This window comes from Hypomesus nipponensis, chromosome 4, assembly GCF_054491055.1.
Source record: "Hypomesus nipponensis isolate SF chromosome 4, ASM5449105v1, whole genome shotgun sequence".
Classification (NCBI taxonomy): domain Eukaryota; kingdom Metazoa; phylum Chordata; class Actinopteri; order Osmeriformes; family Osmeridae; genus Hypomesus; species Hypomesus nipponensis.
This window is the reverse complement of record NC_140364.1, coordinates 4,507,176-4,527,785: the sequence shown is the minus strand read 5'-3', so window position 1 is coordinate 4,527,785 and position 20,610 is coordinate 4,507,176. Positions and strand designations below refer to the sequence as shown.

General features: G+C 41.9%; 2 protein-coding genes across 3 annotated transcripts in view; both read left to right on the top strand.

Annotated features, from left to right (window-relative positions):
- The first annotated feature begins 603 nt into the window (after positions 1 to 603).
- seh1l (SEH1-like (S. cerevisiae)) lies at positions 604 to 5,651 on the top strand. Of its 2 annotated transcripts, none has more exons than XM_084695819.1 (9): positions 604 to 841; positions 1,011 to 1,061; positions 1,218 to 1,364; positions 1,601 to 1,812; positions 2,184 to 2,282; positions 2,427 to 2,567; positions 3,096 to 3,250; positions 3,551 to 3,701; positions 5,059 to 5,651. In XM_084695819.1, the coding sequence occupies exons 1-9, from the start codon at positions 731 to 733 to the stop codon at positions 5,222 to 5,224; spliced, it is 1,233 nt and encodes a 410-aa protein (XP_084551945.1). In that variant the 5' UTR covers positions 604 to 730; the 3' UTR covers positions 5,225 to 5,651. The 2 variants fall into 2 exon arrangements, with proteins under 2 accessions (XP_084551945.1, XP_084551946.1); XM_084695820.1 differs by lacking the exon at positions 5,059 to 5,651 and adding an exon at positions 4,069 to 4,965.
- Positions 5,652 to 5,754: 103 nt separating this feature from the next.
- ldlrad4a (low density lipoprotein receptor class A domain containing 4a) overlaps positions 5,755 to 20,610 on the top strand; it is a 45,762-nt gene continuing 30,906 nt past the window's right edge. The window contains exon 1 of the mRNA XM_084695821.1: positions 5,755 to 5,975. The gene's annotated coding sequence lies outside the window, so the exon portion shown is untranslated. The remainder of the gene's footprint in view (positions 5,976 to 20,610) is intronic.

The following is a 20,610-nucleotide window of genomic DNA, read 5'->3' as shown; positions in this document are numbered from 1 at the left end:
TGTGATATCAAATATTCCTACGTAAAACGAAAGTTAATGGATTGTTGCTTGGTGAGATATTCTTGACAGATGTAAAAAAAAAATGACAAAATGAATAGGCCGTATTATTAATCTGTTCATCACTAAATGAAAATCTTTCATTCACATTCTGGGGTTGTAATAAAGAGCCTCTATGATTCCTCTTGGATACTAATTTATAATGTAATCCCTCTGGATGTCTCTGAAATTCATTCAGCATTAATTTTGTCTGTAATAAACGCTTAATAAGCGCTTTCTTTCTTTCTTTCTTTCTTTCTTTCTCGAACACAAATAAAATCCAGTGACACACACTGTTTATTAAAATAAATCTGTGATTGAAAATGAACGACTCTTATAATTATTATAATTTAAATGAGTTTGCTTCTTGATGAAATTGATAATGATAACAATATATAAAATAATTATTTAGAAAGATTTATAAAATCACTTAAATAATAGTGAAAGACTAGAGGGGATGGATACTCGGTAAAGTTGAGGTTTAAATAAAGAAAGAACTTCACCTAAAGCTAACGCGGAACTGATGTTCCGGATTATGTTTCAACTAACGTTATTTGATGTGGGAACAATTTTAGAAAAATGGCGCCGATCATGGAGCGCTGACAATTTTACTGAAACGTAAACGTATACATACTTTTGTACATCTTGTGACAAAAATAGTTCACTACCCTTTAAAAAAAAATTCTCTGCAACTATGTTTGTTGCGCGAAGTATTGCGGCGGACCATAAAGACCTTATCCACGATGTGTCTTATGATTTCCACGGCCGGAGAATGGCGACATGTTCCAGTGACCAAAGTGTCAAGGTAGCATTGCAAGATAGCTAGCCAGAAATTACAGTTCATTAACCAACTATCTTATTTTAACAAGATCATTTTACCTGTGTTTAGTCAAGAAACCTTGCTGGTCATTGGCCAATTGACAATAGCATGACAACACGTGTACCCCTTTTTAAAATCACATCCTTCATTTCAGGTTTGGGACAAAAGTGACAATGGTGAGTGGAACTGCACAGCAAGTTGGAAGGTAAGTTAAAGCAGGCGTCTTATAATCACACGTCTATATACTTTATTACCTTTGCATCACCTATAAGTATGTTATGAGCTAAAACATGAAATGGGTAAATAATATATTATTAAAGTAAATGCATGTTTAATATTTGATAAATGTGTGTACGTTAAGACCCACAGCGGATCGGTTTGGCGCGTGACCTGGGCCCACCCCGAGTTTGGACAAGTCTTGGCGTCCTGCTCATTTGACCGGACAGCAGCGGTATGGGAGGAGATAGTTGGCGAGTCCAACGATAAACAGCGCGGACTCAGCCATTGGGTAAGGATGTATGGAGGCCACAAGGCACACACTTGACCTACCTTATTAGTGTAATCTAAAGGAAAACCAGAAACTCTTTTCTGAACAAATCTTGTATGAATGCAATAACCTTCAGTGTAAAACCTTTTTACAGTCTAAAAAAAGTGTAGGCTGATGAACAATTTTACACGGACGCATTTTCAGTTGGGGAACATTAACACTACTTGTTTTATCCTCCACATTTGGCCTGGTCCCAGATCAAGAGGACCACATTGGTGGACAGCCGAACGTCAGTTACTGACGTGAAGTTTGCTCCGAAACACATGGGCCTCATGCTGACCACCTGCTCCGCGGACGGTGTCGTCAGAATATACGAGGCTCCTGATGTGATGAACCTGAGCCAGTGGTCCCTGCAGCATGAGATCTCATGCAAGCTCAGTTGCTCCTGTATCTCTTGGAACCCCTCCAGGTCTGGAACACCTCTCACGTCTATGTGGCCTCCTGACAGAATTATCAAATGTATTATTAAAGTCAAAACTGAATCCATATAATGATTGATTAAAAAGTAAATATATTAAAGGGTTCTTCACAAACGAACTTACTTGATATTGATCAAATGTATATTAGAAGATTGTAGATTTTAATACTCTCCGAATACACCAGTAGATGGCACAGTGCTCAACACAAAAGCTCTTCTTTTTCCTATCCCTGTTTACAGTTGACATGGGGGAGTTCAAATACAAGAAGGACCAAACTGTAATTTTGAGTAGGGACATGAACAGCTTGTACTTTATGAATTTCTATGAGTCACGTCAGGTGTTATTTTGTCTTTGCTTGCAGCTCTCGTGCCCATTCTCCCATGATAGCCGTGGGCAGTGATGATGGCAACACTGCCTACAGTGGTAAAGTTCAGATCTACGAATATGTGGAAAACACAAGGTGGGTGCTACAGTTTTTGTTTCTCGGATTGTAGGCTTGACACTGTTTCAGTGACTGTCAAAGTAACATGCCAGTTGTTAAAGAAAGCAAAAGAAAATTGGAAACATGTATTCTGATTGGCTGATATCCCACTCACTGTTTTAGGAAGTACGCCAAGGTGGAGACTCTGATGACTGTCACAGACCCCGTGCATGACATCGCCTTTGCACCAAACCTGGGACGTTCTTTCCACGTGCTGGCCATAGCAACCAAAGATGTGCGCATCTTCAAGCTTATACCCATGCGGTACGTTTACGCTCATGCTGTAACATTAAGCACTGCTCTGTTACAGTAATCAACAGTGTATTGGCCTGTAACAGGTAGTATATTGTCCCCTTCTTGGATAGTGTTACCAATAGCAAAGATGGTATTTATCCTCTGAGACATGGGATTGAAGGGGGAATGTCACATTTTCATTTAGCAGACACTGTTATCCAGAGCGACTTACAGTAAGTACAGGGACATTCCCCCAAGGTAAGTAAGGTGAAGTGCCTTGCCCAAGGACACAACGTCATTTGGCACGGCCAGGAATTGAATCGGCAGCTCGTTAATAGCCTGATTCCCTAATCGCTCAACCATCTGACCCCGTCAGATGTCACAATGCTTAGACCTTCTTTCTCAAGTACTGGAGGAGGTGTAAGGTCTCTTAGTTGTTTACTAAATGATAATCTCCTACAATACCTACCTACAACAATCTAGACAAGTTGTAGATTCACAAGATTCAAGAAGAGAACTTAGTACAGCACTAAGGTTCTGTCTATGGGTTCTCTACAGTAAGGAGTCTTCCTCTTCGGGCCCCACCAAGCTGGAGGTGCAGCTTCAGGCCCAGTTTGACGGCCACAACTCCCAGGTGTGGAGGGTGAGCTGGAACATCACCAGTACCCTGTTGGCTTCCTCAGGGGATGACGGATGTGTACGCCTTTGGAAAGGTATGAGTGCTGAATGGGAACCTAAAGACAACCCTCACCCATGGCTTCTCTTGAAAGTGCAATAAATTCTTAAGCAGTATCAAGAATTTCCCTTTAACCTTTTCTTTCAAAAACAGTTGGGGTTGAACTCGCATTAGCTAGATGCTTTTGTGCTTCCTTTTAAGAATATACTTCCTTTTAAGAATTGCAAACACGTCTAGATTGGTTGCAGACATTCACTTTAGAACAATTTGAAACATTACCATACAGTAAACAAAGTTGGACTCTGAATGTATTGAGGTGGGTCTTTGTCCTTTCTAGCCAATTACATGGACAACTGGAAGTGCACCGGCATCCTGAGGGGGGATGGGAGTCCGGTCAATGGAGCGGCTGGTCAGCCCGGCACCCCTGGTGCAGCCGGCACACCTGGAGGTCCTGCTACCCAGAATGCCCTGCAAGCTGTTGCTGGCAGGTAGGTGTGACCGAGACTGGTACTGTGTGCTATTTGAAAACAGTTGAGAAAATATGAATGGATACAATTTTATTTGAGGTCATGAAGCCGGGAGTGGACTGGAATGTATTATTTGTTAAAACATAACCTCACCCACATCATTACTAATACTAGTTTCTGCAATTATCTGCTAAAAAGATTGTTTAGCTTCTTTTTTTGTGGATTAATACACCCCTCCCTGATGTATGTAGATGCAGTCTGTAATATGTAACACTTTTTATGTAATAAAGAATAGTGCTGCAAGTTTGTTGCAAGTATTTGCCTTTTGCTTGTCATTGTTGTTTTCTCACTAAACCTTGTGCTCTGCTTGTGTTGTCTCCTGTAACAGAAAGAAAGCCCAACTGATGCCTGGCTAGTGGAATGACATGCCCACTGTATTTTCTGCTTGTTGCATGGACACATGCATACACACACACACACACACACACACACACAGGATTGAATGGAGGACATCTCTGATCAACCCCCTTAGACATTCAAGCACTTTGTAGTACTCATCAAGGAAGAGTGGATTTTCAGACCAGACCAATTATAGTCAGTACATTAGGTTTGATAGTAGGGACAGATCTGAAGGAGTGTCTCAAAGTAATGGGGTTGATTTATACTTCAGCACAGCCGTTTACACACCACAATGTTGTGAAAATAAACTAACACTTATTTAGGGGTAAAAAAAAAGCCTGGTATGGACCTGTTTGGTCCTCAGACATTTCTTTCTGCAAGACGGAAAACAAAAGATTTAATAAATCTCTTTGATAAATATGTATTTCCTTACAAGTCAAGTATCTTTGACCAGAATGCGGAGAGTGAATGTGATTGTGAAAGTGTGTTCTGTTTAAATATACATTTGTAAACACAGAAAATAGTAATAGGAACATTCCACACAAGAAATAACAAGAAAGTTATTTTGATCTTGGCCATGTTAAGGCAAGACAACTAAAAAAGTCTTAAGGTATTTGGATATTCTTGAAATATTCTGCTGAAGTCTTGGGTTATATTTCTGTTTTTGTGAAAAATGTGTGGACCACAACTTGGAGAACTACAGCAAACATCTAAATGGGAAGAGGAATACACTGATAGCAGTGGTCTGTTTGTGTGTTGTGTGTTTGTTGGCATTTCTCTAGATCTGCATTAATGTGTTTGTGAATTCATGACTAACAATCTAATCAATTGACAGTTGAACTTAAGTACATTGATATAGTTCAATAAATTTGCTTGATTGACAAAATGCTTGCCACAATTGATTTGTTGCATAGTTGTGCGTGTCGTCTGAATCCTGATTCACATTCATTTATACAACAATTTTTGGTTATTTTATCAGAGTTAACTTGGACTCATCCAGGACTGGATCAAAGCAGAGCTACCTCCCGCTGCCTCCATCTCTCATAGAGACAGCATGTGACTCTGACTCCAATAACATACAGCTGCCTCACTTGCGAGTCAAGTATACGACAAACCCTGTTAACCAACAGCCAGAATACGACTAGGATCATTACTAACTATATAAAGACAACAGTGTATGTACACATGACAGATTAGGCCTTACTTATTCAAATTTACCCTACCCCTTGCATAAAAATATTTTTTCACATTACTTGTGGGAAATCAACAGTATGTTGCCCCAAATATAACTGGCATGTGACCGCTATAAAGAACTAACTTCTACTTTAAATTACGGAAATCCCCAGAGTGAGTGTGTCCCACAGACCCATCACTTTTCCTTTAAAGTCTTATAAAATTGTGGGATAAACCAATCAGGGAAAATCAGCTCCAGGAATTTTTTCCCCAGGAATCTCACACTGAAATCTGGACCTAGTGTGAACAGTCAGGTTATATAAAGACAATATCGGACTTATGATGTAGGTATTTTTCGTGTTTGGAATATTTTATTGTTAAATAAATGTAGGTATACAATTGTGTAATTGAGTGATTTTGTTTATAATTATTGTAACGATGACGAATATTTTTCCCCACGTGGACTATGCCTTAAAACTATGCCGAGATGTGCTCTGATACTCCTACTCTGCAGATGTCGCTACAGCGTTTTCCAAATTATTCATATTGAGCTGAGGCAAACTAGACTACAGAGTTTATGCAGTGTCGAGTTCAGCTGAGCGATGAGTGAGGTGTCGTCTAGACGCACTTGACACCCTCTTCGCGGTCTGGAACGCAGTCTGGCTGCGACAATTTTTCACCGTGGGACCTGAGAAGGAGCGCTCCAAGAAATTCTTCAAAAATGTAAGCGTTTTATCATCCGCGTAACTTGTTTTTATGTCTGTTATAATATGGTGGTCGACTGGAGATGAGGGGGTGCTGCAGTACTGCTGAAGACAACGAAAGTTGTTCCAGACTGAGACTCAGTGCAGTAAAAATGAAAACAGGCTCAAGTTCTTAAAGGGAACGTTTACGAATAGCTTAACATCCTTTGCAAAATACGATCTTGTACCAATAACTTCAACTACAATGTTTTGCACACAATTTCAGTTGAATGTATTTTTTTCTTTAATTATTTTAGGCATAAAAAGTTTTGCACTGGTAAATGCGGTTTACATACTTGCATGCATAACTTTTTCCAACTTCAGGTAGGCCATACTCCGCACGATGCAATGCGAAACGTTATTGCGTAGTTTAAACCACCATAACAAACAGCCCTTATTAAAAAACAAAAACAAACTGAAAACGGATATTTTGCGTGTTTATCACACGATGCCTTTTTTTTACATCATGTTAATCGCATACAGTTATACTTATCTGCGATAGGTGTGCAGTCAATTGCAGGCAAAGCACACTTGGTAGGTTATTACAAACTGACATGGATGTCCACTTATGGATAATGGAGAGTAAATAGGTGTTAGGGTTGGGTGTGGCTACCCTATCAGTTGTACTTATCATAACAACTGCTCAAAGCTAATAGCAAAACAAATTCCACGGTAATAAAATCAAGCTTAGCTTTTAACGAAGTAGACTATGCTAGACATATTCAGTTGCTAATTATATGGAATAAACTCACTACAGTGGTTGCTAATTAATTAGCAGAGCAGTATTTCAAACATGAAACATTTTAAGGACCTAATGTTGCTTGTCTCCTAGAGATAATTCACAATGGTTTCAAGGGAATTGTAGAGTGGAGAGAAGATGATGGGGAGTGGAAGGTGGAAAAAGAAAGAATCAGACTCAAACAGGATTTCCAAGGAAACAGGGAAAGGTGAACCAGAGTTGGGTGTTTGTCCTCAAACAACCCACTGTCTCAAGTCAACCAGACTCTGCAGTACATATGACATTATCGAAACTCTGAACACTCTGTCTCGCTGATCCCTGTCTCGCTGATCCCTGAGGATGTCTGATATGACAGCTGTAAACCGATGAGACGTTCCACAGAACAGTCCGTCCCCACCCCTCTGTTCACAACCCACCTCTCCAGTGACGTCCCTCCAGCATCACACTTTGAACGAGTGTGCACCCAAGTCCATCCATCAGCAGCAGTGTAGTTTTGGCCATACAGAGTACACACATTTTTTATTGACTCACACCACCACTTATCCACCACTAATGTAATTTCAGGTAATTTGGAGTATGCCCATGACTGACTGGACTCTTCTTTAAACGAGGGCACTTATGGCAAGCCACAGACACAGGGCTGAGATGCAAACAAGACAGGAAACTGGTGACAAAGGACAGGGAACAAGCACTCCCGTGCGTTTTAGTTTACAAAAGAGACATTTCAACCAAAACAAAAGAATGTTACGCGGAGCCTCGCTCCACCGGAGTCGGCTGCTCAGGTCTATCTATACCTGAGGCACCAAACTGAAACTTAACGTCAACGACCTCTCTCTTTCTCTCTCAAGCCGTTCCCCTCAGGCTCGAGTCTCTCTCCTCCTCTGAGCCCTGTCCACTCCGCTTTTGTGCAGTCGGCGGCCACTGATTCGCTAACGAGTCGTGGCCAGGCGCCATGCCTCCGCTCTTGCTGACCAGGTCACTCTCGCCAACAGTGTCTCCGCCCGTCGTTGGCACCTCTCTTGCCTGTCTGTGACGCTGCTCTAAGTGACTGAGTTGCCAATATCCACGTCGCTCCTCTGGCCAGCTGTTTCCCCGCTCTCGCCAACCTCGTCGCCGCTAACCGAGTCGCTGCTCTCGCCCCTCCCTCAGTTTTCCCCTCTAGGGCTGAATCCTCCGCTCAAGGGGTGTTGGTTAGCACCAGGGCCAACATGGCCTTCAGCCTGGAGGTCATTTCCCCCCATAACTGCTGCTGCCTCTTCCATGCGGCCCTTGTGTGCCTGTTGGTCCTTGTCCCAGATGTAGGCTGCTCCTGGGGTCTTCCTTTATGTGGACTCTTCCTGCGGGGCGATAATGCTTTGGGCCTGTCAAGATCATAACTTCCGCCATCGTTTTTTTTCCCTCCTGAATTGCATACGTCAGACAGTGGTCTCAGTTCCCCGCATTCTCCACCATATGTGGCAAAGCCAGAGAGAAACACAGGGCTGAGACACATGCAATTCAGGAGACTGGAGACAAAGGCTGTTTCCCTCTGGCTTGAGTCTCTCTGGTTTACCGAACCGGCGGCTGGTTCGCCAAGTGGGAAGTGGAAAACCGCTTAAAGGAGCCACACACAACCTGGCCATGAGACGGCTGGGGCTGCTGTCCCTGGTGCTGGGAGGGCCTCTGAGGCTGTCACACACTCTGCAGAGCAAATATTTAGTCAGTGAAAAGTGTCCTCTGGGATTAAAATTAGAACCACAACAACAACATCGACTTGAGTTCCTACTGGGACTCAATTGATTCTGTCGGACATTTTACGTCAAAAGAATTCCCGTTTTCCAGGTTTTTTCTAAAACCTGGGTAAATTCCGTTTGACAAACGTGGGAAACAGAATAAGGATCCTCTATATTATAAGGGTAGTCTACCTCGCATAGACATGGGGATTGGACGTCAGAAGAGCCAGTGAGCCGGGCTGCAGTTGGGTTGACTCAGATGAAAGCCTCAGTGAGACTGCAGTCTGCCAGCCTGACAACCAGGGCCCATGCAGGCAGACAGAGAGCAGCAGGATTATTTCCAGACAGTTTTATTTTTAGCCACACCAGGCAGCCTTCCCAGTCTTCACAAAGAGCCTGTGAATGCTCCCAACAAAACCAGATCGGTCTAGAGAAGCTGCCTTTGTATCAGAAAATCCTAAATCGACTTCCTTGCTGGAAGGAAGACTGCACATTTTGTGAAGGCCTGGGACTGTTGGATAGGGTTTGGATAGTGTTGGATATGAGACTGTTTAAGGGTTTACTCAGTTCACTCATTTTATACCAGACACTTAACATGCCAGGTCTCCTTGTCTTTTGATGTTAATCTCCTGAATGTAGGACTTTCATATAAATGGTTATCGTCATCTGTACTTTAAGGGGCGTCGATGGTAGAATGGTGCCTTTTTTCATATAATCTTCAGAAGGCAAGTACAATGCAGAAACAGTGTTAAGGCGCACCTGCCTTTGCACCCATAGATGCATTAGGCAGGGTTCAAGAGCCATGTGATATGTGTGAAAATCTTTTCAGACATTTTTCGTTTGACAAATGTAGTTCATGAAAATGCTACATCAGGGGTGTAATTATTGATGGTCATAAAACTTGACACTCCTGCATTAGGTATGTTTATAGAAATATTGGAGTGTTACCTGTGTCTAACAGCAAATATTTGAAATACAAGTATTTTGTTTATTCATGCCAAGTCAGTAATCAACATGATCTATTATACCCCTCTTTATTTTTGCAATGTGATGCTTCATCTTGAAGTTTATATTTTTAAATGTATTTGATGATTAGCTGCCATTAACCCATTGACCTTGCTGCCATTTTGTGTCTGGGAGACAAACCCATTGGAATAATATACTTCCGTTAAGTTTGTCTGAAAAGGTACACACAAATCCTGCACACTAGTGCATGTGGTATGAGGTTCGACGTCATTTCCATGGACCTTTTTCAGTCTGTGAGCACCAGATGCAGAACTACAGCTTAGAATGATTGCGTGTGTAGAGCAGCTTCAATACAGTATTTAGCTTGTAGGCAGTCTCATTCCCTGAATTCACATGCAAACCAGATATTTGTGAGTGAAATTTTGACTGACCACACAGACATTTTTGCACCGTACCTTCCATTTGCAAACAATTTACATGGCAGATGGTTAAAAAAAGACCATTGGTTAGTCTTTCCCGTGTTCAATAAGTATGAACTAATCCATTGCCATGTCAGTGGTGTTGCACCACTTAACTTTAACCATTGGTTAAAATCTCACACCAATACGGTTGTATCGTTTAGCTGCACCATCCAATCACCAACCAGCACACTTTAAAAAGCAGTGTCCAGAATCATAGCACCTGCTCTGTTAGCTATTGAATTACATAGCGCTGAGATACAGGAACCCCCTCACCAAGACTTAAGTGCTGCCATTATATACACATTAAAGTGTGATACGTCTGGTAACAAAACCAAACCAGACAGATACAGTAACTGTATATTGTGAAATCTGTGGTGGGTTTGTCTGTCAATGTGTCTGTGAGAGTGAACTGATACACTATACAAATTCATTCCAGGCATTGCTATATACTTGGTTTTGAAATGAATGTGCAACTCCACCCTTAGATAGTTATGCTCTTCCTAACTGCATGACGATGGGTCCATATGAGGAAACTGCCCAAGTGAGAGTGGTAGAAAGAGAGACAATGTCAGTCATTGGAACTTCGGTATTTAACAAGAGCAAACGAGGGAGCGGAGTGCACTTGTCGACATTCCTCGGACATAGCAGGGAAGCCTTTTGACGCAAAGGAGAGAATGTCTGACGTATATTGGCTGGCAGACAGCTCTGGCCATGCTGGTCAGCTGCTCTCAGGCATAGCATCCAGACACATGCCCCAGTTCAGTTATGGGTCTCACAAGTGAAAGGTTGTTGTAAGGCACTCCAGTCATCGCTGTAGTATTTCTAAATGGTAACTAAATATGAGATGTGAAGGTCCAAGGGCTGCTTTCCAAAATGTAGTAATGTCCAATCAACTGTGTAAAAAATCGTATTAGAATTTTCGATTTTCAAAAAATCAACACAAAACTCTGCAAGGTACGTTTCGTGATGTAAAGGGACATATTCTAGGGTACATGCGTTCATATAAATTGGCCAAAATTGTGTTAACAATTTGATTTATAAGAGAGTTCCGTGTGCATTTCTTTTTTCAGAAGTTTTTTTTCTTTCTTACAATTGAAGAAATTGGTGAACTATGCTGGAAGCCAATTACCAAATGAGGCCTAGTATTAAGGTTAGCATATGTGCAGTATTAGAATGTCGGACTGGACATTAGTTTGCTGTAGTTATGTTGTGTAATGGTGCTGTTGATTGTAAGTAGTTGGTTGTTGAACGCTTGAACATATGGCTTGGACATGGGCTGCATGACGATTCTCCACAGGAGAGCCCTGAGAGGACAGACAGATGGAACTGCTCAGGGCAGGAGGGGGGGGGGGAGAGAGAGAGAGAGAGAGAGAGAGAGAGAGAGAGAGAGAGAGAGAGAGAGAGAGAGAGAGAGAGAGAGAGAGAGAGAGAGAGAGAGAGAGAGAGAGAGAGAGAGAGAGAGAGAGAGAGAGAGAGAGAGAGAGAGAGAGAGAGAGAGAGAGAGAGAGAGAGAGAGAGAGAGAGAGAGAGAGAGAGAGAGAGAGAGAGAGAGAGAGAGAGAGAGAGAGAGAGAGAGAGAGAGAGAGAGAGAGAGAGAGAGAGAGACTCTTCTAGCCTATAGTTGTGTTATACATGTAGTGTGCGTGTGTCACAAACATGCATGTCGAGACATCTGTGGACAAATTGCTTTAAATAGCAACGGTTAACTTCACACCACCTAAACGCAATACACACACTGCATGTGACCAACGCACACCGAACCGACTTTGCTTGTCGTGGTGCCACGACGACCATACATATCCTCAAGCATTGTAGCAGACTCTGTTGGCATGGTTTCAGTTCTGCTGCTCGTCAGAGAAAGTACAGAGCATTGCCTTACAAGCCCTCATTCTTCAAACCGTACACTGTGTACAACTTTGGCTCGCATGCCTACCTGCCTGCCTGCCTGTCTGTCCGTCTGCCCGGCTGCCATATGTCTTTGTGTATCTGTTGTGTATCTGTTGTGGTCTGTGTCTGTATTTGTCAATAGATAGGGGTGGAGCACGCTCAGACAACCACTGTCTGTAACTCTGTAAATGCTTTCAGACACAATCATAAGACCTTAAGGGAATTATATTGATCATCTATAACCACTCTGAAATGATTAGTCTGGAATATACCAGTGAAGGGAGAAATATATGGGATGTGGATGGTACTTGCATTTACCTTTGTCAACATTTTGACACTGATGTCACTGTGAGACAAAAAACAACAACACATTTCCACTAAATGGAAATGTTCACCAGGTTAACCTGTCTCTAGCTTATTGAGGCTTTTGCATCGTGTAGTATTAACATCTAAATCCACTTCTGAGTATAAGCCCTCCCACCCAACCTATTCTGAGTCAGTGGCGTGTGCACTGTGTGTGACCTCTTCACCACGCGATGTGCTGCAGTGCCGCAGTCAATGACCCGCTGTCTAGACGGTGTGAGTGCGAATGCCACCGGGAGAGGCTGCCCATTGATTGGCTGGGAAGCTGACACTTCAGTATGGCCCCGGGACACAAGGGGGAAGTATAGAGGAGGAGGGGAGGTGAGCTTGCGATGGCGAAAAAAAAAAAAAAAAAGAGTGGGGCAGGCATATGGAAAATCCTACGCATGTCAGTGCCTGGCTGTCATTGCACACGCCTGTTCACCCACATCACCCTAAACACACAATTCATTTGTAAAGCTACGACGGATGGCCAGGGTGCACTATTTCAAAGCCTGTCTGTGTCTGTGCTACATTGTATGCTTATCCAAGTTCGGTGTATTTCCATGTATTGTATTTATCCAAGTTTGGTGTATATCTCTTTTCATCATGAAAGAAACCCAGCAAGAGGTGAAAAAGACAGGTTTTTCTACTTCACGATCCACAATTAAAGCTCCACCCACACCCTTAGTTGAAAGGATTCAAATTAACATTAGTAATAATGGTAACAGATGTGTTTATCATTAACATATGAGGCCTTCGGTTTCATATCCGTCTCTAAAGAAGTGTATTCTCAAGAGAAATTGTATGTTTACAATACAATGTTGATCCTTCAGAGGTTGTAGATGCACCGTTGTCTGCAGTATGTACTTTATATCTTGTCATACTTCAATTATAATACTTCAGTGAAATGTGTCTGGAAGAGTATAAGAACATATGCCTCACAATATTTTCATCCACAGCCTTGTGCAAGGGTTTCCCCTCATAGGCTTGTTGTAAGTCACTGAATTTAAATTGATGTTGAATACAAAATCAGGCTAAAACATTGCACTCTATCTCAATGACACAGTGGGTATCTGGTGCTCTTTTGGTTACCACCCCTGCTACCAATCCCTTCACAATTGTGTGTGCCTTTTATAATCTGCTTTCCTAAAGCATTCCCTACTCTTAGACTACTCCCTCCCCTCCACCTTTCAAAACCCAGTAGAACTCTGTCCTGTGTGTGTGATGTGTAACAACATGGGTTACTATGTACATGGGTTACTGTGTCTCTGGCCAGACGAGGCCTTGAGGAATGACGTTTGCTACCCCAGTTTGACCCTAGTGTTGACTCACGAAAGGCCTGTTGTCCAAGGCATATTTTATGGCTACGTGCTGGCTTGTATTAGAAATTCCCTTTCCTATGCTAGTCCAGTCACAGGTACTTCAACAAGGTACCTAAATGTACAATTTGATTGATGCTTCTCTCTAGCAATTTGCCTTAATTACCAGAATTTTGGACAAATGTCTAGACTGGTTGTTAGCCCAAACCTTTCTCTACATTGAACGTGTATGGGTCAGCCCCAGGGTCACAACATGATAGATTAATGAAAGTATTTTTGGACTTACCCTCTTAAAGGCCAGTTCATACTAGTTATTGGGTTTGTAGAAACTTTCAATAAGCCTCCCTTTCAAACTATTTAACCAACTAGAAAATTATAGCAAAATATTTTTTAATTGAATTTAGCAGAATTTTTTATCAGTGAAGCGTGTAATTAAGTTTTACACTCTCGCCATTAATACTGTGTTTGAGATGGAAGGCCACATCTTACCCTACCTGTGTCACCTTTGCATGTCAGTCATGTTGATCCATCAGCCCCCAACAATTGTGGTGAGAATTTCCTTTGGGCACTGTGCTTTCAAACGATCCATCCATCCATTGATCCATCCATCTACCCACCCATCACCACTGCATTGTGGAGGTCATTAGAAAAGAGGCAGTCTTGCCCAGATAGTGTAATATGCAGAAATATGGAGAATGTCCCTGTACTTACTGTAAGTCGCTCTGGATAAGAGAGTCTGATAAATGTAAATGTAATATGACACTCAATCAGAAGCTTGGCCACAGCATGGGCAACACTCAAAAGGACTATTCTACTCAGAGAAAGATTGGTAGCAGTTACATTTTTATCTTTTTTATTAAATAGTTTTTTGGTTAGATATATCTAATGTAAAAAAGCCTAAAATGTAAGAAACAAAATGGTTGATGTAATACGGTTATTTAAATACAGTTATTTAACTGGATCCTTTTTCAGTTTAAAATGACTAAGCTAATAGAACACCTAACCTTTAACAAATACACTCACAGGCCACTTTATTTGGTACACCTGTTCAATTGCTTGTTAACACAAATAGCTAATCAGCCAATCACATGGCAGCAACTCAATGCATTTAGGCATGTAGACGTGCTCAAGACAACATGCTGAAGTTCAAACTGAGCATCAGAATGGGGAAGAAAGAGGATTTAAGTGACTTTGAATGTGGCATGGTTGTTGGTGCCAGATGGGCTGGTCTGGGTATCTCAGAAACTGCTGATCTACTGGGATTTTCACGCACAACCATCTCTAGGGCTTACAGAGAATGGTCCGAAAAAAAGAAAATATCCAGTGAGCGGCAGTTGTGTGGACAAAAATGCCTTGTTGAGGTCAGAGGAGAATGGGCAGACTGGTTTGAAATGATAGAAAGTCAACAGTAACTTAACTAACCACTCATTACAACCAAGGTATGCAGAATACCATCTCTGAACGCACAACACGTCAAACCTTGAAGCAGATGGACTACAACAGCAGAAGACTACACTAGGTGCCACTCCTGTCAGCTAAGAACAGGAAACTGAGGCTACAATTCACACAGGCTCACCAAAATGTGACAATAGAAGATTGGAAAAACGTTGCCTGGTCTGATGAGTCCCGATTTCAGCTGCAACATTCAGATGATAGGGTCAGAATTTGGCATAAACAACATGAAAGCATGGATCCATCCTGGCTTGTATCAATGGTTCGTGGTGGTGGTGGTGGTGGTGGTGTAATGATGTGGGGGATATTTTCTTGGAACACTTTGGGCCCCTTAGTACCAATTGAGCATTGTTTAAGCACAACACCCTGCCTGAGTATTGTTGCTGACCATTTCTATCCCTTTATGACCACAGTGTACCCATCTTCGGATGGCTACTTCCAGCAGGATAATGCACCATGTCACAAAGCTCAAATCATCTTAAACTGGTTTCTTGAACATGACAATGAGTTCACTGTACTCCAATGGCCTCCACAGTCACCAGATCTCAGTCCAATAGAGCACCTTGGGGATGTGGTGGAACGGTAGATTCACATCATGGATGTGCAGCCGACACATCTGTAGCAACAGCGTGATGCTATCATGTCAATACGGAGCAAAATCTCTGAGAAATGTTTCCAACACCTTGTTGAAGGTATGCCACAACAAATTTGGCAGTTCTGAAGGGAAAAGGGGGTCCAACCCGGAACTCGCGAGGTGTACCTAATAAAGTGAGTGTATATCCTCAATGTTATTATGATGGGATGGTGCATAAAACTAAAAGAAACTGCTGTTTATGGCAAATAGTATGTAGACATTGCTCAGTATATGGACAGCTGCTTGTTGAACCTCCTACTTCAAATAACGGGCATTCATATGGAGTTGGTTTCAACTTTGTTTCTATAACAGCATTCACTTTTCTTGGAAGGTTTTCTGATAGGCGTTGGAACATTGATGTGGGATTTGATTCCATTCAGCCATGCGCATTAGAGAGGTTGGGCACTGATGTTGGGTGATTAGACCTGGCTTACAGATGGCATTAGAATTTATCCCAAATATGTTTGATGGTGTTAAGGTCAGGGATCTGTGCAGGCCAGTCAAGTTTTTCCACTCCAAACTCGACAACTTTTCTGTATGGCCTTACCCAAATTGTTGCCACAAAGTTTAAAGCACATCATTGTCTAGAATGACATGTTATGCCTGGGCATGAATATCTCCACCATTAGAACAAATGCCTCTAGCCTAATAAAATGCAAAACAGCCCCCATTGTTAAATGGCTTGATGATGCCCCCAGGTTAGTAGGTTGAATCCTTGTGACCTTTGTATGAGCCATCGATACTTTCAACCATGCTAATGGTCTAACTTGAATTCCTTCCCATCTCCTTTTCTATGGTATTTTGTCTCTTCATCTGCACCTCACTCTCGCTCAGCCTGGCAACCCCTTTTTTTCTGGTTCTCTTTTTAGGTTTTTGTTATTTCCAGTCTGGCACCCACATTAGCCAGACTCCAACACTGGTGCAGTGGCTTTGACCCTTGCGCCTTCTGCTCTCACCCCTCCCCGGGGATGAGTCCTCTAGTCTACAGCCTTCCTGGCACATGCACTCAGTACACACACACAAATACTCAAATGTTAAGTCAGTTCAATTCATTTTTGGGTGTAATCATAGACGAGGGAATCAATTAATAATGTTCTTGACTACAAACTCAGAGTCAAATAAGATTTTACGAGTTTATAATGAATAAGAGCTGTGTTTTCGGGTGAATATGGTAAGCACTATCTATATTGGTGAGAAAGTAAATTCTTCAAATAACATTAGATTAGAACAAATTATTCATACAATTTTTCATTAAAATGTAAAGAAAGGTTTTTAAATGCCTTACTAAAGTATTTAGTTATCCTGACCCATGACATTTTATATTTGTATTTAAAACACTGAAAATCATTGATTGTAACATGACATTGGTTTTAGGTCAGGGATTAATTTGAAGAAAAAAATTAACTTGCTTGCATAAGTATTCAACCTCCAAACATAATATTTGGTAGAGCCACCTTTCACTGCATTAAAAGCTTAATGTCTGGTAAGTTTCTACCGTCTTTGCACACAGTGTCTTTTGGCACAGTCTTCTCTTCATATTCTCTCCAGGTTGTTCATGGTTGGTGGGACATTGCTTGTGGACCACAATTCTTATCCAGTGCCACAGATTATTAATGGGATTGACTTCAGGACTTTGACTAAAACACTGAAGGACATTTACATTTTAGTTATTGAGCCACTGCAAAGTGGCTTTGTCTTAGGGATAGTTGTCCTGAAAGGTACATTTCCACCCCAAACTTTGCAGACTGACTCTTTGTTGCTTCACCCTCGTTTACAGGCCAGTGCTATGCAAAGCTCTTGATATGGCTGACTGGTTCACCATCATGCCACTCCCAGCCTCTGAACTCTGTAGCTCTCTGTGGGTTCACACACCAGTCTTCTTGTTTGAGTTTTAAGGGCCTTTTTGTGACAGTCCCTGGGAGGTGTGATGCAGTTCCCACTTCCTGATTTTTGATCCAGTTGTGCTCACTGGGGTATCCCAAAATGGGATATTGTTTGTACCCAAACCCTTTACCTAGTATATGTATTGCCTCATCTCTAATTTATGTAGAATACTACATTTTCTTTCAGATTCACAGCCTGATTCATTATTTTGCAAGCCACTGTATGTATGAATAATACATATAAAATAAGGTATGGTAGTAACACTGTAACAATACATCAAAATACTGGCAACCACAGGTAACGGTATTGTACTGTAAACCTCACATTCTACAGTAGTGTATTGTAATGCATTTACAATCATTGTCTGTTGAAATAATGCAGTGAAACTGTAAAACTTTACAGGACAATTCTTTACAGTAAAACAGGTCAGAAATGTGATGGCGCAAAGAGACACTCCGCTTGATATTCTGCCTGTCGGTTTCTGTCCAGTGTGAAATGGTGCCCAAGGTCTGTATGAGCAAAGGGGTTTCAGTCTGTTATCAGAGCACCAGAAGAGAAACGACTATATCTTTTTTATATTTCTATTAAACCCCTTTTTAGACTTGCGTCTTTCTCTCCGCCAGTCTGCCTGTCTTATCAGCCCATCTGTCTGTGTGCCCATCAATGATGTCAGCTAATCTGACATTCACTCTGCATGTCTGTCACAGTACAGGATGTCTGAATGCCTTGGTTGTTCCTCTGTCTCTATGTCTGCAATGTTCCTCTGCGGTAGATGATTTATCTTTCCGTGCCTAGCCAGCACTGTCCTAATAGAAAACTAACGGGGGGGCATGAGAAGAACTGGAAGTGGTGCGGTAAAGGAGAAGGATAGGTAGGGGAAAGATGTGGACAAAATTGGGTGAATGAACGAAGGTAGTAAAAAATGTTTTGCATAATGGCATTATTTTGTGGGAGTGAGGGGGGGGGGCATTTGAGTTGCTTTATTGTTGATTGATGTCTTACACAGGGATAGCTATCTGTCTCTGTGGGTTCCTTTATTTACATATTTATGTAAATGAAATAACAGAGAAGACCATTATTTGTGCCATGCTTTGCTGAGCCCATGAGATCTAATGACGTACCTCTGTCCCCCCCAGCCTTCACCTTTAAACACCTGTGTTTGTGTGTGTGTGTAAACGAGACGGATTGATTGTCTGTGTGTGGGGTTGGAACAAAGCTGTGTGTGTTTGTGAGTGTGTGGAAATTGGATTCCTGCTGGGGCAAGTTTGAGGAGGATGACTGGATGGGGAGGGGGAGAGGATGGGATTTGCTCCCTAAAGCTTGTTAAATCATCCCTAACCCTGGAGGTGGGGCATAGCTATGTGTGTTTTGTATATGTGTTTGTGTGTTCCACTGGCTTCTGGACACTGTGTGTCAGTATTCAGCCAGTAACTTGTCTAAGGGTCGTGTAGGCCTCTGGCCAGCAATGAGACAGGGCAGCCTTAGGACATAAAGTGTATATGTGTGAACATGCTTGAGTGTAAATCCATTTCAATGCAATGGTGTTGTTGGGTGGATATGGAGTTATATATCGTATACCCTCCTTTTCCTTCATGTCATCAGCATACCAAATTCTTAAAGCCAGTCTCGTCAGCATTATCATAGACAAGCAATCAGACAGCACGGTTTGCTCAGATGTCCTGGTTTGTCTCACAAAAGTTGACTTCTAATAGACTTTTAGTGACGACACAGTACATCATCATACTTTAGAAAATGGTTTGCTATGTTTGAGTCCTGTGTATGACAGAGAAACAGAGTGTGCAGTCGGTTGCATAACAAGTGTCATTACATAAACAGTTTCATCCGGCAGTAAGCAGACACAGATTTGGGATTTGGGTTAGCATTCAGGCTCTGAATTCCCAATCTTAGCTTGTTCCGTGTTCTGTATTTGCTTAGAAGTCTCTTGTTCGGTGGAACACGTCAAGAGAAACAGAAAAAAGCACATCCCCCTGCAAATGAACTGGGTATCTAGATAAACCTGAACCCAAATACATAGTCTCGATCTCTGCCTAGCGACAGTGCAGGGAATCCATAGCAACAGCAGATAACCTGTACTGTGTGTGTGTGTGGGGGGGGGGGGGGGACTGCTGCAGTAGTTCTGTTTAATCTGATAATCGTGCAGTTATTTTAATGATCACTGTGTGCTGCTGTTTTCATATTCTGAACACAGTGATGGGTTGTGAGACTTTAGCAGATGCACTTTGTGCGTGTAGCTCTAGGGGGAAGTTGTTAGATCATTAATAATTGTCAGTGTTACAGTGCCCTCCAGGTTTTTCTCAATGGGGACACACCTCTCACTATCTCTATTTGGAACTAGACCAAAATAATTTGTCTAAAGTGGGATTCTTTTGTTTTGGAACAAAATATTGGCATATCCATGTGGATGGACACCTGTGAGTGTGCACACAGACACACACACACACACACACACACACAGACACACAGACACACACGCACACAGACACACACGCACACAGACACACACACACACAGACACACACGCACACACACAGACACACACACAGACACACACGCACAGACACACACGCACACACACAGACACACACACAGACACACACGCACACAGACACACACACACAGACACACACACACACACACACACAGACACACATACAGAGATGAACCTTTGGATGAGCTATGATGATAATGTTACACTTGTAGACAGCTTTGGTTTGGTAAGTGACCTTTAAGATGAGTATACAAAAGACTTTCAGGAAGCCAGTCATCAGTCGTAATGATAATGCTGATGGTAACAGTTCAAAGATGGTCTCCAGTCATTGGCGTGCACACACATGCCTATTTGTCATTCTGTTAGGATGGCGAATCATCTTGGCTAATCTGCAATGTTCACTTCCTCTCTGCAGCCATATTGGCTGATCTCCAGACAGATAGAGCAGACAGAATGCTGACTCAAGGAGGAAGTGACCCGTGGATGATGTCATTGAACATCCTGGGCACACTGTACTGTACAGTCTGTATTGAGTGCCGTAAAAAGATATATAAATAAAGGTATAATACTGTCAAAAAATGCACAATTAAAAATAAGTATAGATTGAAATGGACTGATCAAATTGGAAGCATAAATATTATACTTTGTGTGTAGCATAAATATTATACTGTATAATATGAATGGAAATATATTGTATAAATGGATAT

Bases quoted from the DNA above. Each gene is read 5' to 3' on its own strand.
- seh1l (XM_084695819.1), top strand. From the start codon at position 731: ATGTTTGTTGCGCGAAGTATTGCGGCGGACCATAAAGACCTTATCCAC. The intron at 1,813-2,183 runs GTCTGGAACACC...CTTTGCTTGCAG, and splicing joins ATCTCTTGGAACCCCTCCAG to CTCTCGTGCCCATTCTCCCA. The intron at 3,702-5,058 runs GTAGGTGTGACC...TTATTTTATCAG, and splicing joins CTGCAAGCTGTTGCTGGCAG to AGTTAACTTGGACTCATCCA.